Genomic DNA, 20,480 nt, shown 5'->3' on the forward strand with positions numbered 1-20,480 from the left:
GGTTGAATATTTGAATCACTATATGCTAAACATGGATAATTTTCAGGAAATAGATCCAGTTTAGTACACAGATTCAAGACTGCTGGGGCCCTTCAGTAAATAGGAACAAAAAGAATTTAGTATGTGCTATCCCTCAACTTTTCTTCTTGATCTGCCACTTGCCACTGCCTATACATCCATTTCATGTATTTATACCTAATTTTCATGTATTTCTAATAAAAAGCTTTAGCCAAAGTTTGGTTTTGGCTATTAACCGAAATTAAATGAATCAAACTAAAAACCGTCAATCTAACTGAATAAACCAAACGAATTAACTGATAACAGATTCGTTAATAAAATAGACTAATCAATGACCTCAATTACGGTTTAGGATATTAATCTAACCACCCGAACAATGCACACTGTGGCAAGATCTGGGTTTCCCGCTGCATCGCGTGCGCACTTATCGGTTATTAAATAACCGTTTGTCGGAGAGCAATAACTAAATCGTTAACCTAAATCAAAATGAAAACAGACGAAACTGAACCGAAATCAACCAAAAACTAAATAAACTGAAAAGCGAAAACCAAATTAACCAAAATAAACAGATCAACCTAGTTAGCTTAATTGGCTAACACCAGTAGCTTTCAAATCCGGATAAGTATGTATCATTTAGATTGAACGACCCACTAAGCTTAAACAGGTTATTTATTATATTTAACATGACATAAATGGATGGATAATAAAATTGACAAATTAACAAAACCCAATAACTTTGTGAACATCACTCAGGCCGTTCTTCAGTCTCGATCGTATGAACTTGCTATGCTCCGCCAACAATCTTAGCTAGCTTCAACCTTTCATATCTGTACGTTTTTACTTCTCTGACCACTCACTCATCATCCCGCTTCTTGTTCTTGTCATGGCTCTTTTGTGAACTTGTCCCGCTTTCCTCTAAGAATGTAAACAAAAAGAAGATTAATTAAAGCTTAAGAATCAGGAAAACAAAAGTTACTTAAAGAGATTACACGTAAAACAGTTATGGATACACATATCTTATAGTGCATGTACAAAATTAATGAATAGTTCGTGATTACCAAAGTTTGGTTTAATCGCGGGAACAAAATATTTCTTGATCTTCCAAGGGAACCCCATTATGCTTGATGACTTGGCAGAAGTGTCAGGTTTCTCCTGTAGTTCCAGTAAAGCCTCAAGTGAGGCCACTAGCTCACTCATGGTTGGCCGTTCTTTGGGAACAGGGTGAACACAACGATCTGCTATTTGAGCGAACTGTCTTAAACAGTTTGTTGAGATTGTTCCCTTAATATTAGAATCAACCATCTGATCTAATTTCCTTTCTTTTACACATTTTCGAGCCCATACTACCAACTTAGAATCATCTTCCCCATTGTGCATGTCTATTGCACGCCTTCCAGATAGCAATTCAAATAATACAACCCCAAACGCATACACATCTGTTTTATAAGTTAATTTTCCAGTCAAAGCATACTCTGGATCAAGATACCCAAATGTGCCTTTAACAGTGTCTTCAACATAAGGAATCGACTGATCGGTTGGACCAGCTATGCACAACCCCAAACCCGAAATCACCGCCACCCAGTTCTCATCTAAAAGAATGTTTGAACTCTTGACGTTACGATGTATGACTCCATGTTGGGTGCGGACACCTATATGAAGGTACTCCAAACCACGTGCAGCACCTATGGCTATCTTGAGCCGTGTCACCCAACTTAAAGGAGTATGAACATCGTGCAGCTTACGGTAGAGGCTTCCGTTTGGCATAAATTTATAAACAAGGATTTTCTCTCCATTATCATCACAATAGCCAACAAGAGACACCAAGTGAACGTGGTGAAATGTACAAAGTGTATCGATCTCAGCCTTAAATTCAGGTTCCCCAAAGTTGGACACAGAATCCCTCCTTTTGATGGCTACAATGTGACCAGCTTCTTCACTAAAAATTTGACCTTTGTACACTTTTCCGAATCCACCCCATCCAATGACTAGTTCATCAGAAAAGTTATTGGTTGCAGATTGAATTTTTGCAAGAGAAAAACGGCGACATGGATACGCCGAAGTTGAAGAAGACACAATTTCGCCCTCTCCAGTTGCAGGTTTCATTATCCTGCTTATACAAAGAACTTGTTGTCAACTTACTAAAGCGTGACAACAAAAGCCATTTTTAAATTATTTGAAAGTAGGTTCAGGAAAAGCTTCACATTATGAAAAGTAAAAGAAGTCCGTCCTCATTACTTTTTATCCCATTAACACATTTAAGCTTTAGTTAAGAATCGTCATTAATTGATTTTCAAAATTCGAAATTGGTTTTATTTGTTGATTTGTCCACATAAGCACAATCATTTGCATTTTTTGATAAAAAGATATAGACTAAATCCAATGCTACATGTCAGATTCTTTGAAAGAATTTTGCCGCATCATCATATAATAGATTCTATTTTTCTTAATTAATTATCTACTGACTCACAATTTTTTTCCTCTCCTTTAAGTGCTAACTGCTAGCACTTAGCCACAAATATTTTGCTCTCTGACTTCTCTCTCTTCCAAATCATCATCCACCTCAACTTACATGCATCAAATGCATTATAAATGTTATTCATGGTCTAAACCATTTATTTTCTACATGAATTCAAATTTTATAAGAAGAGGCACCATAATTATAAAAACTCATTTTCTTTTCAAACTGATATAACTCATTATTTACGGTTACTACTTCTATAATAGATTATTAAACTCTCTGTTGATGAAAAAAAAAGTCATGTTAAACACTTTATTTTGCACAACTTAATTTAATCAATTTTGATATCCTAACCAACACCTACAAACATGTGAATTTACATATTTTTATAAATATTAGATATTACACATTACTATATATAACAATTTGGGTATGTTGTTACTAGCAAGATGCCCGTGTGATGCGGCGGGAGCGACACTTCGCATTGCGATGCTTGTTTTTTGTAGTTTTCTTATTCATATAATATTTATTGCAGCTTTATTGTGATAGATATAAATCAAATGCGAAGTAATCGGGTAATCCATTTCATTGTGTTGTGCATGGTTCGATCGGTTCGGTTATTATCCTCAACGAAGCCGAAACCAAAGTCATCAGTTAGTCTATTTTATAACCAACTAGTTTTCGGTAAATCACTTCGGTTATTCGGGTAAATTGACGGTTTTGGGTTTGGTTCGTTTAATTTCAGTTAATAGCAATAACCAAACTCGTGCTAAAACTTTTACTTAGAAATATATGAAATTGGGTTATAAATACATGAAATGAAAGTATAAATATATGAAATGGAGATATGATATATATGAACTGTCGGTATAAAAGTTAGAAATATATGAAAATATAAATGATTCGGTTCGGTTCAACTAATTTTGGTCAAACGAGAGTACAAAAAAATTGATAACTGGTTTTTGGTTAATTCGGTTTTCGGTTTTCAGTTAATTCAGTTTTTGGTTAATTTCAGTTCGGTTTCGTCTGTTTCCTGTTTGGTTTTAGGGGTTTGCAACGGTTCAAAACCGGATCGAACCAAACCGAACCGGGACCGAACCGGATCCGTTTAATGCTAAATATTTTTTTTGAACAACAATATTTCATGCTAAATATAAGAACCGGAACCGAATCGTATTTTAACGGTTCTGGTTCGGTTCGCAACTGGGTTAAACGTTTAAAATATATAAATTCAGAGTTCTCGCCGGAACCGATTTTCAGAGTTCTCGCGTAGAGGGTTCTCGCCGGAACCGATTTTCAATTAAATCCAAAAAATAACAACAAAACAAAAACAATTAAAACAACCAAACCGTTTAAAATATATAAATTCAGAGTTGCAACATTCAAAATTCAAACCAAATAAAATAAAAGTAGCGACAATAAAATGTTTCAAACCATGAAATGTAAGTATACAATGTAAAAAAACAAAATTCAACCAAAAAAACTTTTAGTTAACCATCAAAAAAACTTCATTCAAACATTATATAAAAACTATTTCTATATTCTTTAATCCTAGAAACATTTTTTCTAAATATAATATTTAAAGTTTAAATAAAGTAATAGGGTTTATGAATATGTTATTTAAAGTTTAAACCCAAACCTGTTCTAGCGGTTCTTTAAACATAACCAGAACCAAACCGGGAACCGTTTATTCCCAAATTTAAGAACCGGAACTGGACCCGAAATGCAACAATACGGTTCGGATCTAGCGGTTCTGGTTGGGTTCCCCGGTTCTGATGATTCGAAACCGTAAATTGCTCAGCCCTATTTGGTTTAGGTTAACGATTTAGTTATTGCTCACCGATAATCATTTAGGTTAGTGTGCGCGCACGATGCGGCGGGAAACACAGACATTGCCACGGTGTGCATTGTTCGGTTGGTTAGATTATCATTTTTAACCAAAATCGAGGTCATCGATTAGTCTATATTATTAAGCAATCCGTTTATCGGTTGTGATTATTCAGTTAGATGGACGGTTTTAGGTTTGATTCTTTTAATTTCGGTTAATAGCCAAAAGCAAACTTGGGCTAAAACTTTTTATTAGAAAATACATGAAATTTAGGTATAAATAAATGAAATGGATGTATAGGTACATGAAATAGAGGTATAAATACATAAAATGATGGTATATATATGAAATACATGAACTGAATGTAAAAACCTAGAAATATATGAAAATATGAATAGTTCGGTTCGGTTAATTTTAGTTAAATGAGGGTACAAAAAAATCGATAGCCGTATTGGTTAATTCGGATTTCGATTAATCAGTTTTCAGTTAACTCAATTTTTGGTTGATTTCTGTTTAGTTTCAATTAACGATTCAGTTATTACTTACCCTTAGACACTGTTAATCACGTAGCATATCAATTTTTTTAATTAAAGAAAAGTATAACGATACTATACTCGAGTTAAATAGAATAAAATACTCGTTTATATGATGTAATTTAAAAAAGAAAAATATTAACATACCAAAACGTTATGACCGTTAAAGATCGGGGGAGAGGGGGAGTTATTTTTTTTTTATTTTTTTATTTTTGTTAGGGGATACAGTGTAACTACTATCTAATTATCTATAATTTTGTTAAGTATAAGAGTTTAATCACTTAATATTCCGTAACTATTAAATATTTTGGGATAATGACTAAAGTACATTGGGCTTTAATCACTTGTACACTAAGGCATTATCTATTTGTACCTTTTAATTCACACGTCAATACTGACCAAGACAACTATCAAAACGTCGACAAAAATGAGTAGGTCGTTATGGTACTTTTATATTCTTTAAAACATTATAATTTATAAGATATGTTAAGAATATGTAAAAGAATTATAATTATGTTAAAACTCAGAGATTTAAGTGTAATAAGATATGTGGCTAAAATATAATTATTGTTTAAAAGACCAATTTACACCAATTTTACAGGTGTATTTATAAATTAAGAGAAAAAAAAAACTTATTTTTTTGGGCATCTTAAAATGTTCCTTCCTCATGCATTTTAATATAGTATAGATGAATAGTGTTTGTTTTTTGTTTTTTAGTCTTTTATTGTCTTTTAAGGTGGTTTAAGCTTTCAGTCACTCAAGTTTGCATGGTTTATTTTTTGCCCACAAAGTTTTACGTTTTTTTGTCTATGTTAAAGCTTCTCGGTGTAGATTCGAGTTTGTCTACGTTTTATTACAGCTTAAGGTATAAGTTTGCATTTGTCTTTGCCTACATTTTACGTCACGTGGTTGTAAACGAGTGACGATGGTTGTACAGGAGGCTCTAGAGTCTCTGTGGACGAAGATGCGACTAATGTCTGTAAAAGCCCAAACTTTGTAGAGAGATTCAGGTTAGCGGATTTAGGTCTCTTTTGATTCATAGTCTGAGATGTGTAGGGAGTAGAGGGATTTAGGTCAGCAGGTATAGGTCTCTGTTGATTTATAGTCTGAGACGTGTCTGGGATCTTGCCGGAAAATCATTAAGAGATGGGTGGCGGAATGATAGGTTTACGGAGAAAACCTACAAACTCCCAAGAACATAAGAGAAGAAGAGAGACATAAAACTAAAGTTTCTTTCAATAATTTTCTCATTAACTTTCAAATGAAAGTACACAACCTTAAATATGCAAAAGGAAAACTACTTTAACCAAAATATAGGAGTCATGCATGCACTATTAACTAAACATGGATGCACTAAATTAAAAGACATGGAGAACATGGGTAAACTAATGCATGAAAATGTGGATGAGAAGATAGGCACGAATCAATACTCCCGCCCTAAAAAACGTCCCTGTCCTCAAGGACGGAATGCTCGGTCCAAGGCGGTCGCCACTCGCGCCTTCCGAAAGTGTTTGGTTTTAGTCTTAATGGGCCGCCACAGCGGCAGTTGCCACAGTGGTCGCCATTCTCGTCTTTGCTCCGGAAATGGATGGCTTGTTGTCCTATGCCTAGCTCTTGTACCCATGCCCATATTGAAAATTTGTAAAATATTATCAGTTACGTCTTCATCTTTAGAAATTAGTTCATGGGGCCAACAAACAGTTATAAAAGGGAACAGCCATGAACTTCCATTTGCAATGAATAGAGGCATGAACAACAACGTTGGGCCAGGGGATGAGGACATGGTAATGTCGGTGGAGCCGGTGGAAGGCGAAACAAAACAGGGCGATAATGAAGGTGGTGGTAGTGAGGACGCGGTGGATTGTAGAGGGGATGACAGGGGTAGTACGGGGTTTAATGGTGGTGGTCGAGCGGGAAAAGAAAGCGGTGGTGGTCGGAATCGATGGAGCATTGCAGTGGTGAAAGATTTCCATTTGAGGCGTTCGGGTCCTCGATACCATGAATTGAACCAAGAAAAAGTTTCATCATCGAAGTACTCAACAACATATGGAAAACGTTCTTCCTCATAAATTGCATAAAAGGAAAAGAACCGTTCAGCATCACGAATCCACCGGGCAGGATTGTAACCGGTGAAGCGAGATAGATAAGTGGCGTCCTCGAGTTCTTCCAAAGCCATGGAGGCTAAGGCTCAATGAAAGCACCAATTGATAGGTTTACGGAGAAAACCTACAAACTCCTAAGAACATAAGAGAAGAAGAGAGACATAAAACTAAAGTTTCTTTCAATTATTTTCTCATTAACTTTCAAATGAAAGTACACAACCTTAAATATGCAAAAGGAAAACTACTTTAACCAAAATATAGGAGTCATGCATGCACTATTAACTAAACATGGATGCACTAAATTAAAAGACATGGAGAACATGGGTAAACTAATGCATGAAAATGTGGATGAGAAGATAGGCACGTATCACGGAAACAAAGAGTGGATTAGATTATGGGGTGAGGAGGGTTTGGGTCGAGGGCATTGCTTGACACGTGGAAGGTGTGGGCTCCACCAGTCCTCAACCATAAAAGTGGGGTGTGGAAGGGGTGTGGCCAGGCCGGCGTTAGGGTGCCATGTGGCACCTATTTTTTTTTTTTTTTTTTTTTGTAAAGTTGTCGTAAAGTTGGGGTGTGGGAGAGGAAAGCAGGAGGGGGGGGGGGGGATAATGCTCTCCAGAAGTTGTATGAGGTGCATAAGCCCGTTCTAGGGCAAGCCAGAGATCACGAGTAGTTGTACCTTCAACTGTTGAACATGTTGTAAAGAAGCCTTTAAGATGGTAGATCGAGATGAGCAACATATGAAGGTGGGCATCATTGGATTGCCAAGTATAATGATTGGGATTGGGAGCTTGTGTAGAGTCCTTGGATGTAATGACATGTATAGGTGGACACGGTATTGACCGTCCATATGTCTACATAGCCAAACATATTGTTTGTAACAAGGAATGGTTGTATGACCTTGCAAGGTAATATTAAGGTGTAAACATTGATTAGATAGTTACGATGAAAAAGGGGAAAATATGTTGTATATGTTCGAACTGGAAATGTAGTAATAACATAGGACCAATCAAGCCTAGTGGCATCTTGGGGTGGGATAAAACTTTGTGATTAATTGGTTCTGGGTTCGATCCCCACAAGGGGATTTTTCTCATATTTATTTGGTTTCCCTCCTGGATTGGTGTATAGGCATTATGCCTAGTAGAGATGGATATGATCGGTTGGTTCCGCTGGTGACACGATTATACTCCAGTGGTGTGATCCAAATTTGCCGTTCAAAAAAAAAAGATAATATGGAAAAGGAAACTGGGTGATACCTTGCATGTGAGTAACGATCAGATGTCTCATCGCCAGACTTATACTGCTTGACATTAATTTCCTGATTTGAGAGAGAAAATCAATTTCCCACACAGATAAACGTTAAGCTCTTTTATTTAATACACTTAACTTAATATTCAGTTACCTCCACTGCCTCATCAATTGTTTCTCCCTTAAGCAAACTTGATGTGAATGCCACTGTGTCATCGCCCAAAGATGATTTGGACATCTCTGCAATCTTGTAAGTATCCTCCTGTTTGTTTATCACAAAACCCAAAGCCAAATTAACTCATGTAATATTTAAAGGTTATTCTTGTAACAACTTGACGATAATGAACAAATGTTACTAAGCAAACTTACCACTTGAGGACCATAGATGATACATCTAACAGTTTTTAACTCTGTAAATGATGGATCATTCAACTGTTTTGGTCGACCAGTCTGTCTCCATCCTCTTACCTCTGTAATATATACAATAAAAGATATGTGTAAGTTGCTATATTTGAAGGCTAGATTTTAATACGTACACAAATAAGTATCTTGACATCAGGGAACACATACCGGTGTAGTCAATCGTATCACCAACTAAAATTCTAAACCAGTCAGGAGTCAATCTGCCAACCTCCATTAACCTAAGGAAATCATGCCGACATAGATAGTACGCTCCTGTGCTTAGTTCAAATCCAGACAAATTACCTCCCAGAATTTCTACCCCTCCCATGTTATTTTCCATGGTTTCCTTGTCGGAATACACAAGGCTCACACCACATTCATGCACCTCCAATCCACTCATCACATCAATAGAGACATGAACAGTGTTTCCAAAGTCCAATGTATTTCCAATTGGCCAATAGCTTAACCATATACCTACTTCACCAAATTCCGGTTTGCCAAACACTTTAGGGTTGTACATTAAATCAACAACACCATTAGTGGTACTGACTTTACAAAACCATGCCCACTCATCACCTGATACTGAATACTTGAAAGTTACATTAATTCCTTTGAGCCTCTTATTTTTAAGACACGAAGGTACATCAAACGACAAAGAAGATGATTCTGACGTATACTTAGGTGTCATCCTTGGGTCATTTATATTTGGCAGCGATGTGCAATATTAAATTCGTACAACATCTGTGCCACGCAAACAAAAGGGATCAATCACTTTTTATGATTAGTTAGCAGATAGAATATTGACAAATTATTTCAGAGAGAAGCAACAAACCTGGATATGCCAACTTCTGCCTACTGTGAGCTCATCATCACCAACAAGGCACACTTCATGATTCTGATATTCTTTTAGCCACTCCAGGTGTCCCAAATCAGTTTCATCTAATTTAGCTATGGGCACCAATTTGACATAGTCTTCAATTTCATACAAGTTAACACAGCCTTCGTAACCAAGCTCTTGCAAAGGGAATCGATGTGATTGGAAAGTTATTTTCTCTAGTGACTCACAGTAATATATATACAATTCTGCAAGTGTACCAGGGAGGCGTAGAAGATATTTGAGTCTAGAGCAAAAACTCAGGTCAAGAACCCGAAGATTTTTAAGATGATCATAGCAAGGCAAGGACTTAAATCGACTATTTCCTAGATTCAAATATTGCAAATCCAGTTGGAGATTGAAACTCAAAGTCAAAAAATCAGCACATTTAAGATAGCAGTCTTTGAGGAATAGCCGATGTAATGAAACTGGGAAGGAAAAAGTTGGTTCTGTATGCTCCCAAGAACTGAATAGATTTTTACACCCTGACATGTGCAATAGTGTAAGACTTGAAAGGGCTCCAAGGCTTTCACAAATATTAACCAAACTGTAACAGTTCCAAAGAATCAACGTTTCATAAAGATGTACAAAAAATAATGAAGCAATACAAAGAAGACATTGGATTCATTACCGTAGGGGGTTCAAACACTTCCAAGTTACTACAGCTCATATCTATAGCCACCAAGTTTTCAATGCATAAGTCAGCGGGTAGGATTTCTGAATGAAATCCATGCCAGCAAAGCCATCTTAAATCCTCAGAAACATGCTTATATGATCCTTTGAGTTCCACAAAATTTAGTTGGAGCAATTTTAGATTTACCATTTTTTTAAATGCGTCTGTTTCAAGGTATGATGCCTGCAAATTTAGCATGAAGATAAGTAATTAGTAAGGTATGAGTCACATTGGCATGTCAAGTGCCACTTTTGAACATTTATCTTCTTAAAACGAATCCTTTTCATGAATTTTGTTCGGAAAGTTACGGTTCACCGGAAAACTCACTGTGTTCTTCATATCTTCAAACTATTCTTCATAAAATTAACCTTTTGATCCTTTGAAGATTAATTGTTCAAATGTTTGTGTGTTGGAAAGTGTACAAAGATTAAAATATTGTATAACCTCCTTGGTTGGTGAAATGAGTATGGTGAGCCGAAAGCATACTGTTTGTCAGTAAAGGATAAGGCAAGCCAAAAAGTCACACCATTGTAGGTCCGTTTGCGGATCGCCGGACAACTACGAGATCTTGTTTATAATACCGTAACAAGTGCGGAATCCACGTTACGATACAAACCGAGCGAGCGAGAGAGTGAACAAGACGTAAAGATATCAACGATTAACAATTACGTGTATTGATTTCGACAAAGTTTCGGTACAATATTCGACAAATACAAGGCACACCGGAACTTTCTCTCTCTACACTCTCTCTCTAGCTTATCCGGGCTGTGTTCTATCTGTCTTGTGTTTGTTTATATAGACGCAGCAACACAGCAATCGACGAAACTGAATAGGGACTCGGCAAAACGGTTGTAGCCGACGAAACGCATGAAACATCGACGAAATGAAAGATAGTCGACGAAACAGACTTGTTTCGTCGACATCACATCTGATTCGTCGAACTGGGCTTTGGCCCAAAATGGTTGAAGTCCATGCTGCGTTCTGATTGGCCCAAGTGAAGTTTCACATACTCATGCACGTACATGAATTCCAAATTGTTTCAGATATGTGAAGTTTAGTCAAAGTCTTGACATCATCATGACATCATCATGATGATGTCATGATGATGTGTCAAGCGGGAAGCGTTCTCGGCTCTCCGTGCTTCGCGTGACGAACTCTGGGGCGCGCGACGGAGGAATGTCGTGACGTCGGGCTTGAGCCGAACCTAACCAGGTCGAACCGAACCGAGTCGCGTCGAGTCGCGTCCACATATATGTATCAACAAACTCCCCCTTGGACGCTACTCGCGAGATTCGCCTTTGATGTCTTCTATGTCGGAGGATCTTCAAAGTCTTCACGTCTTGAAAGCAGAAAGTGTATCAACAAACTCCCCGTTTCATGTAGGAAGTGTGTTGACAAACTCCCCCTTAACATAAGCTCCCCCTTGAGTTATGCTTGTGAAAGACTTGATCTTTATAACTTGAGATCCTTGTGGTGTTGATGATGGTAGCGGCAACTCGATCATCTTTATCTTTGAGTGCCTTCACGCCGTGTCTTCATTCCGAAGCTCGTCATCGACCATGTTCTCCTTGCCTTTAGCATCTGCACATGCAAGAAATCTAAACGCGTAATCAGAACAACTGCTTGGAATATAGTTAGCATAAACAAACCACACACGTCTGACCACATTTCAATCAACTACCGTCCGACATTTTGAAAGTTTAACAAATTTATCAATTTTAGTTTTTAGCTTTCAAAACTTGCAAATTTCGACCGTTTATGAAGATTTAGTCACTTTGGTTTTCAATCAGCTTTCAGGTAACGAAGACTCGAGATCCAACATCGTACAATCGAAAATAAGATAGAAATAAAATCTTTTTGGATTTTATAAAGTTTATATTAAAACACACCTAAAATCTTTTTGGTATTTTGAATATTTGAAATGTAAAGACAGAAAGCAGTAAGCAAATATATACAAAGATGCAGAAACTGAAAGCATTAAATAAATATTTACCGACATTCTTTTTGCGAGTTTCGAGGGTAAGAGAATCATATCAGTGTACGGTCACGCCAAAGCGCTCTTGTTGTTCAATTAGTTAACATTAAGATAAGCATCCTATAACGATTATCGGTATTGTTGTCCACTTAAGCTCAACTTATCAAATGTAATCATGGCGAGGGGATACGTTAAGGTTTGATTTATACTTACCGACCAGTGTTCATCCACATCATGACACATTCCCGTATCAAGGTATGCACGAGGGTTCATCTTACCAGTGAGTATCCCGATTATCATCTGTTTGACCGTATATGATGTGAGATTCTCACTTATTTTGTTTTGAAAACAAGCCCTATGTGATAGAATCACTTATTGATGAGGAACCTGATTTTCGATGCATGAGGGCACAGGAGCAAGTCCGTGAACAGGTCAGTACTTTCGTACAGCAGAGAGACGAACTTGACTCCCGGATAAATGTGATATTTTATCACTTATTTGTTTGGACATGTGATTGTTGATTACTTATTGAGGTCGTATGCAGTATGTACACGTATGTATAGTATCATGGAAGATCTAGACTTGCGTCCCCGTTATTTTTCGGTAAAAGATACAACCATGATACCCAGATGATAAGCAGCATAAAGACCGAATATCTCAGAACCTCGGCAATCTCTCAAACGAAATTTCGGTACCAAGACCATATGCTAATGAATGGTTCCCACCTGGTCTTCAGTCGATTTAAGATTTATATCACCCTGCACACTTTAAAATGATTGTGAGCCTACCGATACATCTTATATAGAGCTGCTTATCGTTTTTCATTTAAGGTTTAAAGAGTTTTGGATAGACCGCTGATGTACTATCATTTTCTCTTTTGCTTGCCAGGAAACTCATTTTTGCTTTTCTATTGTTTTTGTGTTTTTAAATTTTTCGATGTTTTTGGATTTTCAAATTTTGGATTTACTCCCCCTAAAATCAACAAACTAAGATAAAATTTAAAAGATACAAAGATATTTACAAAAATGATTTTCCGATGTTGGTTAACTCATGTTTTACCTCAATGTCGTTTATCAAAATTAATTTTAATCAGAATTGATTTGATTGTATTTTGGGAAAATGAGTTGGCACGTCGGTAAGTGGTGCGGACCATGACAACATTGACGAATTTCATATTGAAACGATCACGTGTGAGGTGATATTCGAGTTCAACGTGTCAGGTCAAATAGTGCTGTACGAGATGATAATAATTCATAAAGTAGCTTAAATATCGACAAGCATAGGAGAGATTAGAAATTCAAAACCGTATCCTGCAACTGTTTCATGCATTGCAAGGAATCTGAGCGCTCTCCCAACTAGATATCCATCCGGTGTGGATTTCAAGGTCGATTTTTGTAGCTACTTCACTTAATCCGAGAAAACTCTTCACAGCAACAAGATCATAAACCTCTGGGTCCGGCTGGTCTTACACATTGCACCAGTGAAGGCCTTTGTCTTTCTCTTTCAGAAGTAGTGTGTGGTTGTTCAATCCACGCGAAGGCATCCGCACACCTGGTTGGTTTGTTCAACAAACACATTTTCTTCAATCACACCGCGAAGAAATGTACACTCCACGTTCATCTTGTTGATTTTGAACTTCAGACGTGCTGCAGGTGCGTACATTTCATTGGAATCTTTCCTGAGGACCCGATCAAAAACCATAACAACCAAATTTTGGCACATTTTTCATCTGGTCGAATTTTTCAACTTCATTCCTTTTTCACCAGACATTCCTTCATCGGAATTTTTGTCTTCTTTTCCCTTTCCTTTCTCTCCATCAATGGCGACGATATTCTCCTAGATGTAACAATATTTTGGAGCCTTATGTCGCCGATCTTGTGCATGGACGCTCCACTATCAACAATCCTAAGACTATCAATAGTTCCTCCCGGAACATCCTGCACACTCATTCAGAGATTAGTTGGAGAGGGGGACCCAAGGCTTCACAGACTTGGGTCGTCCGTCATCATCGAGAATTGTAACATCCATTTCCCGATGATTCGGAATTGTTGTAGCTCCCCCTGAAACAGTTACCGATTTTGGTTTCCAAATCTGTTTTTGTTTTTCATTTTTAACTTCTAACTTAACAGACTGTGTTTGGATAACCTCTGGTTTCAAAACCTTTTCAACTTCTTTTCGTTGTTTCTTCGTTGTTTAACAACACGAGGGTCCTGTTTTCGTGAAACAAATCTTTTATGGTACCATGGGGGGGGGGCATCAACCTTTGCCTTTCCTTTCGTGAGATATGGACAGTTTCTAACAATGTGCCCATACTCACCACATTCAAAGCATGATCTCCGCTCAACAAACCTCGGAGTATCATAATTGTAAGAGCTTGATGATGAACTTCGTGATCTTGAGGTACTTGGTTCTACATCACAACCGTTTGTTTGTTGTGTATAGTTGTTTTGACTGTTTCTTTTCAAAATTTTACTTTGTTTAACAAAATCCGTGTTGGATTTTTTTCGAAAGTTTCAATTTTATCAGTCCCTCTGGATATCACGAAGTTTATCTTCCGAACCTTTTTCTTGTTTTGGCTCTGTTTGCCTTTTCCATTTCCTTTGGCAGCATGATTTTGCTTTCGTTGATTGTTTTGTTTTTGCAATTTTTGATTCCCATATTTCTTTCTAACTTCGGATTTTGGGATAGGAGCACACTGAGTTACTACAACTCCTTGGCTCGACTTTCCCAAAAACTTACTGGTAGAATCTTTGAAAACTTTATCAATCAAAGATTGATTGACATTGTTGATTGGAAAATCATTGTCTGAGTATATTTTATCAGATCCAATCAACGTGTAAAGCAAGTTCACGCTTTCACAGCTTCCAGATGAGGATTCAACAGACTTTGTTGTAGCAGTCACAAACGGTTTTGCAGGTGGATCACAAAGAATGTAATTTTCGAGAGGTATGTCTTCTTCTTCGAGGGCTGAGTTAGCATCATCGGATTCGTCATCTGAAGAATCAACATCCTCTACAATGACTGGAGGATCCTGACTCTGTTCAGCAGAAGACACACTGGTATCTGCTGATACATCCGAATCTGATGATACTTCCGGTTTGTATCCAAGTCCGGTCGCAAATTCCTTAATGTCTAAAGGAACAGATGGCTCAAAGTGAGTTCTATTCTCATCATCAGGTAGTGCATCGTAATTGTGTCTAACAGGTGGTGGACATTTCTTATATCCAATGCATGTGACATCCTTTTTCTCTTTCTGAACATCAATGATGTGATCCAACACATAGCTAGAGCTTAAATAACTATCTAACTTGAGTCGGATCGCCTCACTTTCAGTTTTAACACATGCCATTTCCTTTTGCATTAACTCGAGCCTACTGATGTAAAGGTTTATTTCAGTTTGTTTTCTTGAAACCATTTTCGTTAGCTCAGTCTTATCCTTTTTTAATGTTTCGATTACCGATTTAAACTCCTTTTCATGGTTTTCATAAAACATGTTGGCTTATGTGCACTTAGAAAGATCCACGGTCAACTTTTGGTTGTGGATGAATGTCACATCATACTTGTTTTGCAAAGCCTCATGTTTGCTTTGCAAGTCACACCACTTAGCATCTAAATCAACATGTTTTTTTTGCAAGTCAAACAAATTAGCTTGTAAAGCATCATGTTTCCCTTGCAACTCAGACATATTTTCATCCAAATCAGCACATTTAACGCTTAATCTAGCACAATTATCACAATTAACAGTAGTGGGTTCATCGACACATACCTGACTGGAATCACTCTCAGATGTTGGCCTTTCTACATCAGAATCAATAACCTCCCTTGATGATTCACATTCAAATCCATCCTCGCTTGAACTTGAAGTTGTATCATCCTCAATTGAAGTTGAAACATCTTCATCTGGACTACTGTCATGTTCAGAACTGTCATTATTTCCCGAGGATTCACCATTGCTGGCATCTTTGACAATTTCAGCATACAACGCCGTTTTTGTCTGACTACAGTTCCTTGGATCAAGAGATGATGGTTCTACAGTAGAACGAGGGCGTTGTGAGGCAATTGGTGGTAATGGATTTCCATACAAGTCTGTTGTTCTTTCTGGTTTGGGAACTGATTGTATTGGATTTCCGTATATGTCTGTTGTCATTTTCGGTTCACTTTGCTTTTGATTGGTAACCGATGCCCATTGTTCTGCCGTAATTTGAGATCGTGTGGGAGATTCGGCCCATGATGGCGACAAACCCGTACTTCTATATTTTCCTTCATCTACAGACGGAGTACCCCACCAACTTGGATTCATATTTGATACAAATGAATGAATACCGGATAAACACACTTCAAACAAACTGTTAAAACACCTATGAAAACCTTCTGTTTAAAATCACAAAGTTTGTCGACGAAACAGTTTCCACGAAACAGAAACTGGTTGTTGACGAAACTCAATTGTTTAATAGATGTCAATGAAACAAATCACTGATCGACGAACCTAATTGTTCGACGAAACAACAAGACAAACCAATCCTGTCTTGGGCTTTCAAAAGACGAAACGGCCCAGGCCCAAGTTCGAGGCCCAATGTTCGGCGAATCAAGATATTTAATTATATGTGTGACGAAACAAAAGCTCAATCCTAGTCGACGAAACAAGAAGGTCTTTTGGGCTTTTTGGGCTTTCAACTTGATGAAACAAGACTACTTGAATGATCGTTGACGAAACAGAACAAGGCCCAATGACGAAACGGAGGCCCACAATGACGAAACGGAACGAATTGCTTGTTGACGAAACACTTTTGTTTCGTCAAACACCTTTGTTTCGTCAAAGGTTATTTCTTTTGATTCTGTTTCGTCGAAAGAAAATTCTATTTCGCCAAAGTTCGTTTCGTCGAAAAGTAAGTCAGTGAGTTGGTGAAAAGTTGGTGTGACTTTTTGGCCTGCCTTATCCTTTTACTGACAAATAGTATGCTTTCGGCTCATCAAACACTTTAACAATTAATCTTCAAAGGATCAAAAGGTTAATTTTATGAAGAATAGTTTGAAGATATGAAGGACACAGTGAGTTTTCCGGTGAACCGTAACTTTCCGAACACAAGTTTTTGCTTAAAACTTCACTAAAAACCCAATTTTAACATGTGAAAATGTGAAATAACAAGGTTTTTATAAGAACTTTCAGCAAAATACGATAATTTTTGAAGATTCAAACAAATATTTCAAGAAGAGCATAAACTTCAAAAACCCGGAAAACACCCGAAAACACTCGGTTTTAACAAGGAGAAGAGCCAAGGCTCTGATACCACTTGTAGGTCCGGCTAGGGGAGGATCTAGTCGCCTAATCCTTGTATACAAACCACCCCGGTTGTGCGGAATCCAACCGAGATAGCAAACCGAGATAGAACACGTAAATAAACGACACACAAGACTCAACGATTAACACCTATGTATTAATACTATGAAAGTCGGTTACAGCACAAGGTTTACAAATGTATTCTGTAAACTCTCTCTCTCGTGTGTGTGTTCTCTCTGTTCTCTCTTCTGTGTTTTCTATCTAGATACTGACTATATATAGACACAGACATCACACCCACCACGAAACGGAATTGAACTCGGCGAATCACTTCTAGCTCGACGAAACAACAAATCAAACGACGAAACAGGAACTTGGTCGACGAAACTGATGTGTTGCGTCGACATCCTTTACGTTTCACCGAAGTGGGCTTTGGCCCAAATGGTTGAAGGCCCAATGCTTGTTTCGCCGACTTGCTCTCCAGCCCAAGGACTAAGGTTCAAGTCTTTTGATCTCTTGGCCTGCTTGTAATCTTGAAGCACACGACGGAGGAATGTCGTTGCTAAGCCGAGTCGCGTCAAGTCGAGTCGCGTCCACATATCATGTATCAACAGATACCCAACGAAGAAGCCATTCCCGTAAAAGGGAAATGTGTTATTGTTCTAAAGGGAGGAATAAAAATTAACAAGGGTTGTCCGTATGCCAAATTTTACTTGCAATCTTTTATCAGTTAATCATTTAACAAAGGACCTCAATTGTGTTGTTTGTCATGCAGGGCTTGAGGAGGGGAAACTTGATTGGAGCGGGTATGTGTCGTGGCGGTTTGTCGTGACATGAGATGATGGTGACTACCGATGCTGGCACAACAGCACGTCATCAGCAGCCGCGAACCACCGCCGTCCGACACCAAAGAGTAATAAAATTCTTAAATAGGTTTGAAATTTCATGTGTTTTGACGTTGTTTATGGTTGTTTAGATAATTTTTGTAGGGTGATTATGTTGTTTAGATGATTTTTAGGGTGATTACACACGATTTCTAAGGTTTAAAATTAAAATTGAAACATTATGTTAGAGAGCGATAAACTTATGGATCAATTTGTTTGTGATAGGAACCACAAGTAGGGACGTTATGGCGCGATTTCTTTTGTTTTACATGACCCGACCCGACACGACCCGAACCGATCCTTTACGAACCGATTTTTTTACTTGTATACCTAGGGGCCTAAAATTTTTAAAAATGTTCCGCGCCCCCATTGAAAAATTCCTGGGTCCGCCACTGCTAGTGTCATGTTTAATGAAGTTCGCGGTTCAAAAACTCAAGATTAATTTGGGCGAAGGGCCGCCTCAAGTGGGAGTGAAATAAAGCAAGCGCTTTGAGCCTCACTTCCCTAGCGCCTCAAAATCTAAAGAAAAACCTACTACATGTAGGTAATATTTTGGCTTTAAGATCTTTTACTTGAGTTTTATGACCTATGATCATGCATATATAGAGTTGATATAAGAATGCTCTAAAGGATTTTTTTTATTTTTTTACAAAAAGGGCTCTAATTTTATTATCCCCAATTTTGGCCTAAAATTTATTTGAGCTGGCCTTGAGGCCTATGAATAATGATATGGCCTTGACGCCTATGCTAAAAATCATATGAATGAATAATGATTGAATCAACAGAAGATGCAAAGAACCATACCCAGAAGCAACATGGCCAGCCAAATTAGCAACCTCTGTAAGAGCTGTCTTCCATTGGTTTACATTCTGATCTGTCCACTTTGGAGAAGGTTTGACTTTTATGGCGAAACTTCCTTTTTGATTCCTAACATCCGTGGGGTCAACGTCATAGAAAACAGGTAGAACAAAATGATTACACTCCCATCTTTGCTGGAGGATGAGCAGAAGTTCATCAAGACACCAAGCCGAAGTTGCATAATTCTTTGACAATACAACTACTGATGCCTTGGATGCTTTGATTGATCTCTCAATTTCAGGTTTCAGTTCTTCACCTCTGTTGATTTCTTCATTGTCTCTGAAGGTACGAATACCCGCTTGAATTAATTTATGGTAGAGATGATCTGTAAAAGAATTTCGAGTATCTTCACCACTAAAGCTTAAAAAGACATCGTAGCTGCAAGCTGTATCACCAGCACCAGAAGAAGCTATATCAGTAGAGGAGGAACCGGAGGCCATTGGAATTAGATCAAAGAGAATTGAAGTTGGTTTGAGGTAAGAAGAGAGGAATGGTCTATGCCTTTTAATGTTACCAAAAAAAGTCAACGAACTAGGTAGGTGTTGGAAATTTTCAAATACTAAATTGTGACGTTAGATGTAAAGTATAGAAGTGGTCCAAGAGAATATAAAAACTAGAGGTGTTTAGATTGATAACGACTAAGCACCCACATATACAATTATACATTATGTGTTACACAAGTTATCTCAATCAGTTCGCTCAATTTTAGTTTCAAAAGTTTTTCTAATGGGTACAACACATCCAACACCTTAGCTTTGGTTACATTCTACTTTCAAAACAGTGACTTTATTACCTGCTTGGTTTACCTAATTTGAATAACTGTGGTTTTATATAATTGTCATTTTCCATACAACATTATTTATTACCTATAATTTTCATATTATAAAGAGTTAATTAATGTTTTCGTCCATGTGGTTTGTCAAAAATCACTATTTCAGTCCATTAGTTTAAAAATTGTCATTTCAGTCCCTGTGGTTTCACTTTCATAACCATTTCAGTCCACCTCCGATAACCCCATCCATTTATTCTGTTAAGTACACGTGAATTGGCCATAATGCCCTTATTAATAAAAAACAAAAAGATATCTAAATGAGTTAATTGTTATTTTCGTCCCTGTGGTTTGTCAAAAATCACTATTTCAGTCCATTAGTTTAAAAAATGTCATTTCAGTCCAGTCTCCTAACACCGTCTATTTTACCGTTAAGTTTTTAATGAAATGCCTAAATTACCCTTGTGTTAATTAAATATGGACTTATATGATTTTATTATTGGATTTGTATGATTTTATTGTTGTATGACATATGGACTTAAATTGGATTGTAGGGTTCGACCCTCCATGGTTTCAGTTG

General features: G+C 37.5%; 2 protein-coding genes across 2 annotated transcripts; both read right to left on the reverse strand.

The window, feature by feature from the left end:
- Positions 1-534: 534 nt before the first annotated feature.
- On the reverse strand, positions 535-11,327 carry LOC110877396 (probable serine/threonine-protein kinase PBL18). The gene is made up of 9 exons (XM_022125532.2): positions 10,581-11,327; positions 10,095-10,319; positions 9,422-10,010; positions 8,758-9,330; positions 8,557-8,657; positions 8,342-8,449; positions 8,196-8,257; positions 1,077-2,125; positions 535-933 (listed from the first exon to the last, which is right to left on the reverse strand). The coding sequence occupies exons 4-9, from the start codon at positions 9,275-9,277 to the stop codon at positions 872-874; spliced, it is 1,902 nt and encodes a 633-aa protein (XP_021981224.1). The 5' UTR covers positions 9,278-9,330; positions 9,422-10,010; positions 10,095-10,319; positions 10,581-11,327; the 3' UTR covers positions 535-871.
- A 354-nt stretch (positions 11,328-11,681) lies between these two features.
- Positions 11,682-19,633, reverse strand: LOC110875478 (toll/interleukin-1 receptor-like protein). The gene is made up of 2 exons (XM_022123676.2): positions 19,078-19,633; positions 11,682-11,717 (listed from the first exon to the last, which is right to left on the reverse strand). The coding sequence occupies exons 1-2, from the start codon at positions 19,569-19,571 to the stop codon at positions 11,711-11,713; spliced, it is 501 nt and encodes a 166-aa protein (XP_021979368.2). The 5' UTR covers positions 19,572-19,633; the 3' UTR covers positions 11,682-11,710.
- Between the last annotated feature and the right edge of the window lie 847 nt (positions 19,634-20,480).

The sequence above is a fragment of the Helianthus annuus genome, chromosome 9 (genome assembly GCF_002127325.2).
Source record: "Helianthus annuus cultivar XRQ/B chromosome 9, HanXRQr2.0-SUNRISE, whole genome shotgun sequence".
Taxonomy (NCBI): Eukaryota; Viridiplantae; Streptophyta; class Magnoliopsida; order Asterales; family Asteraceae; genus Helianthus; species Helianthus annuus.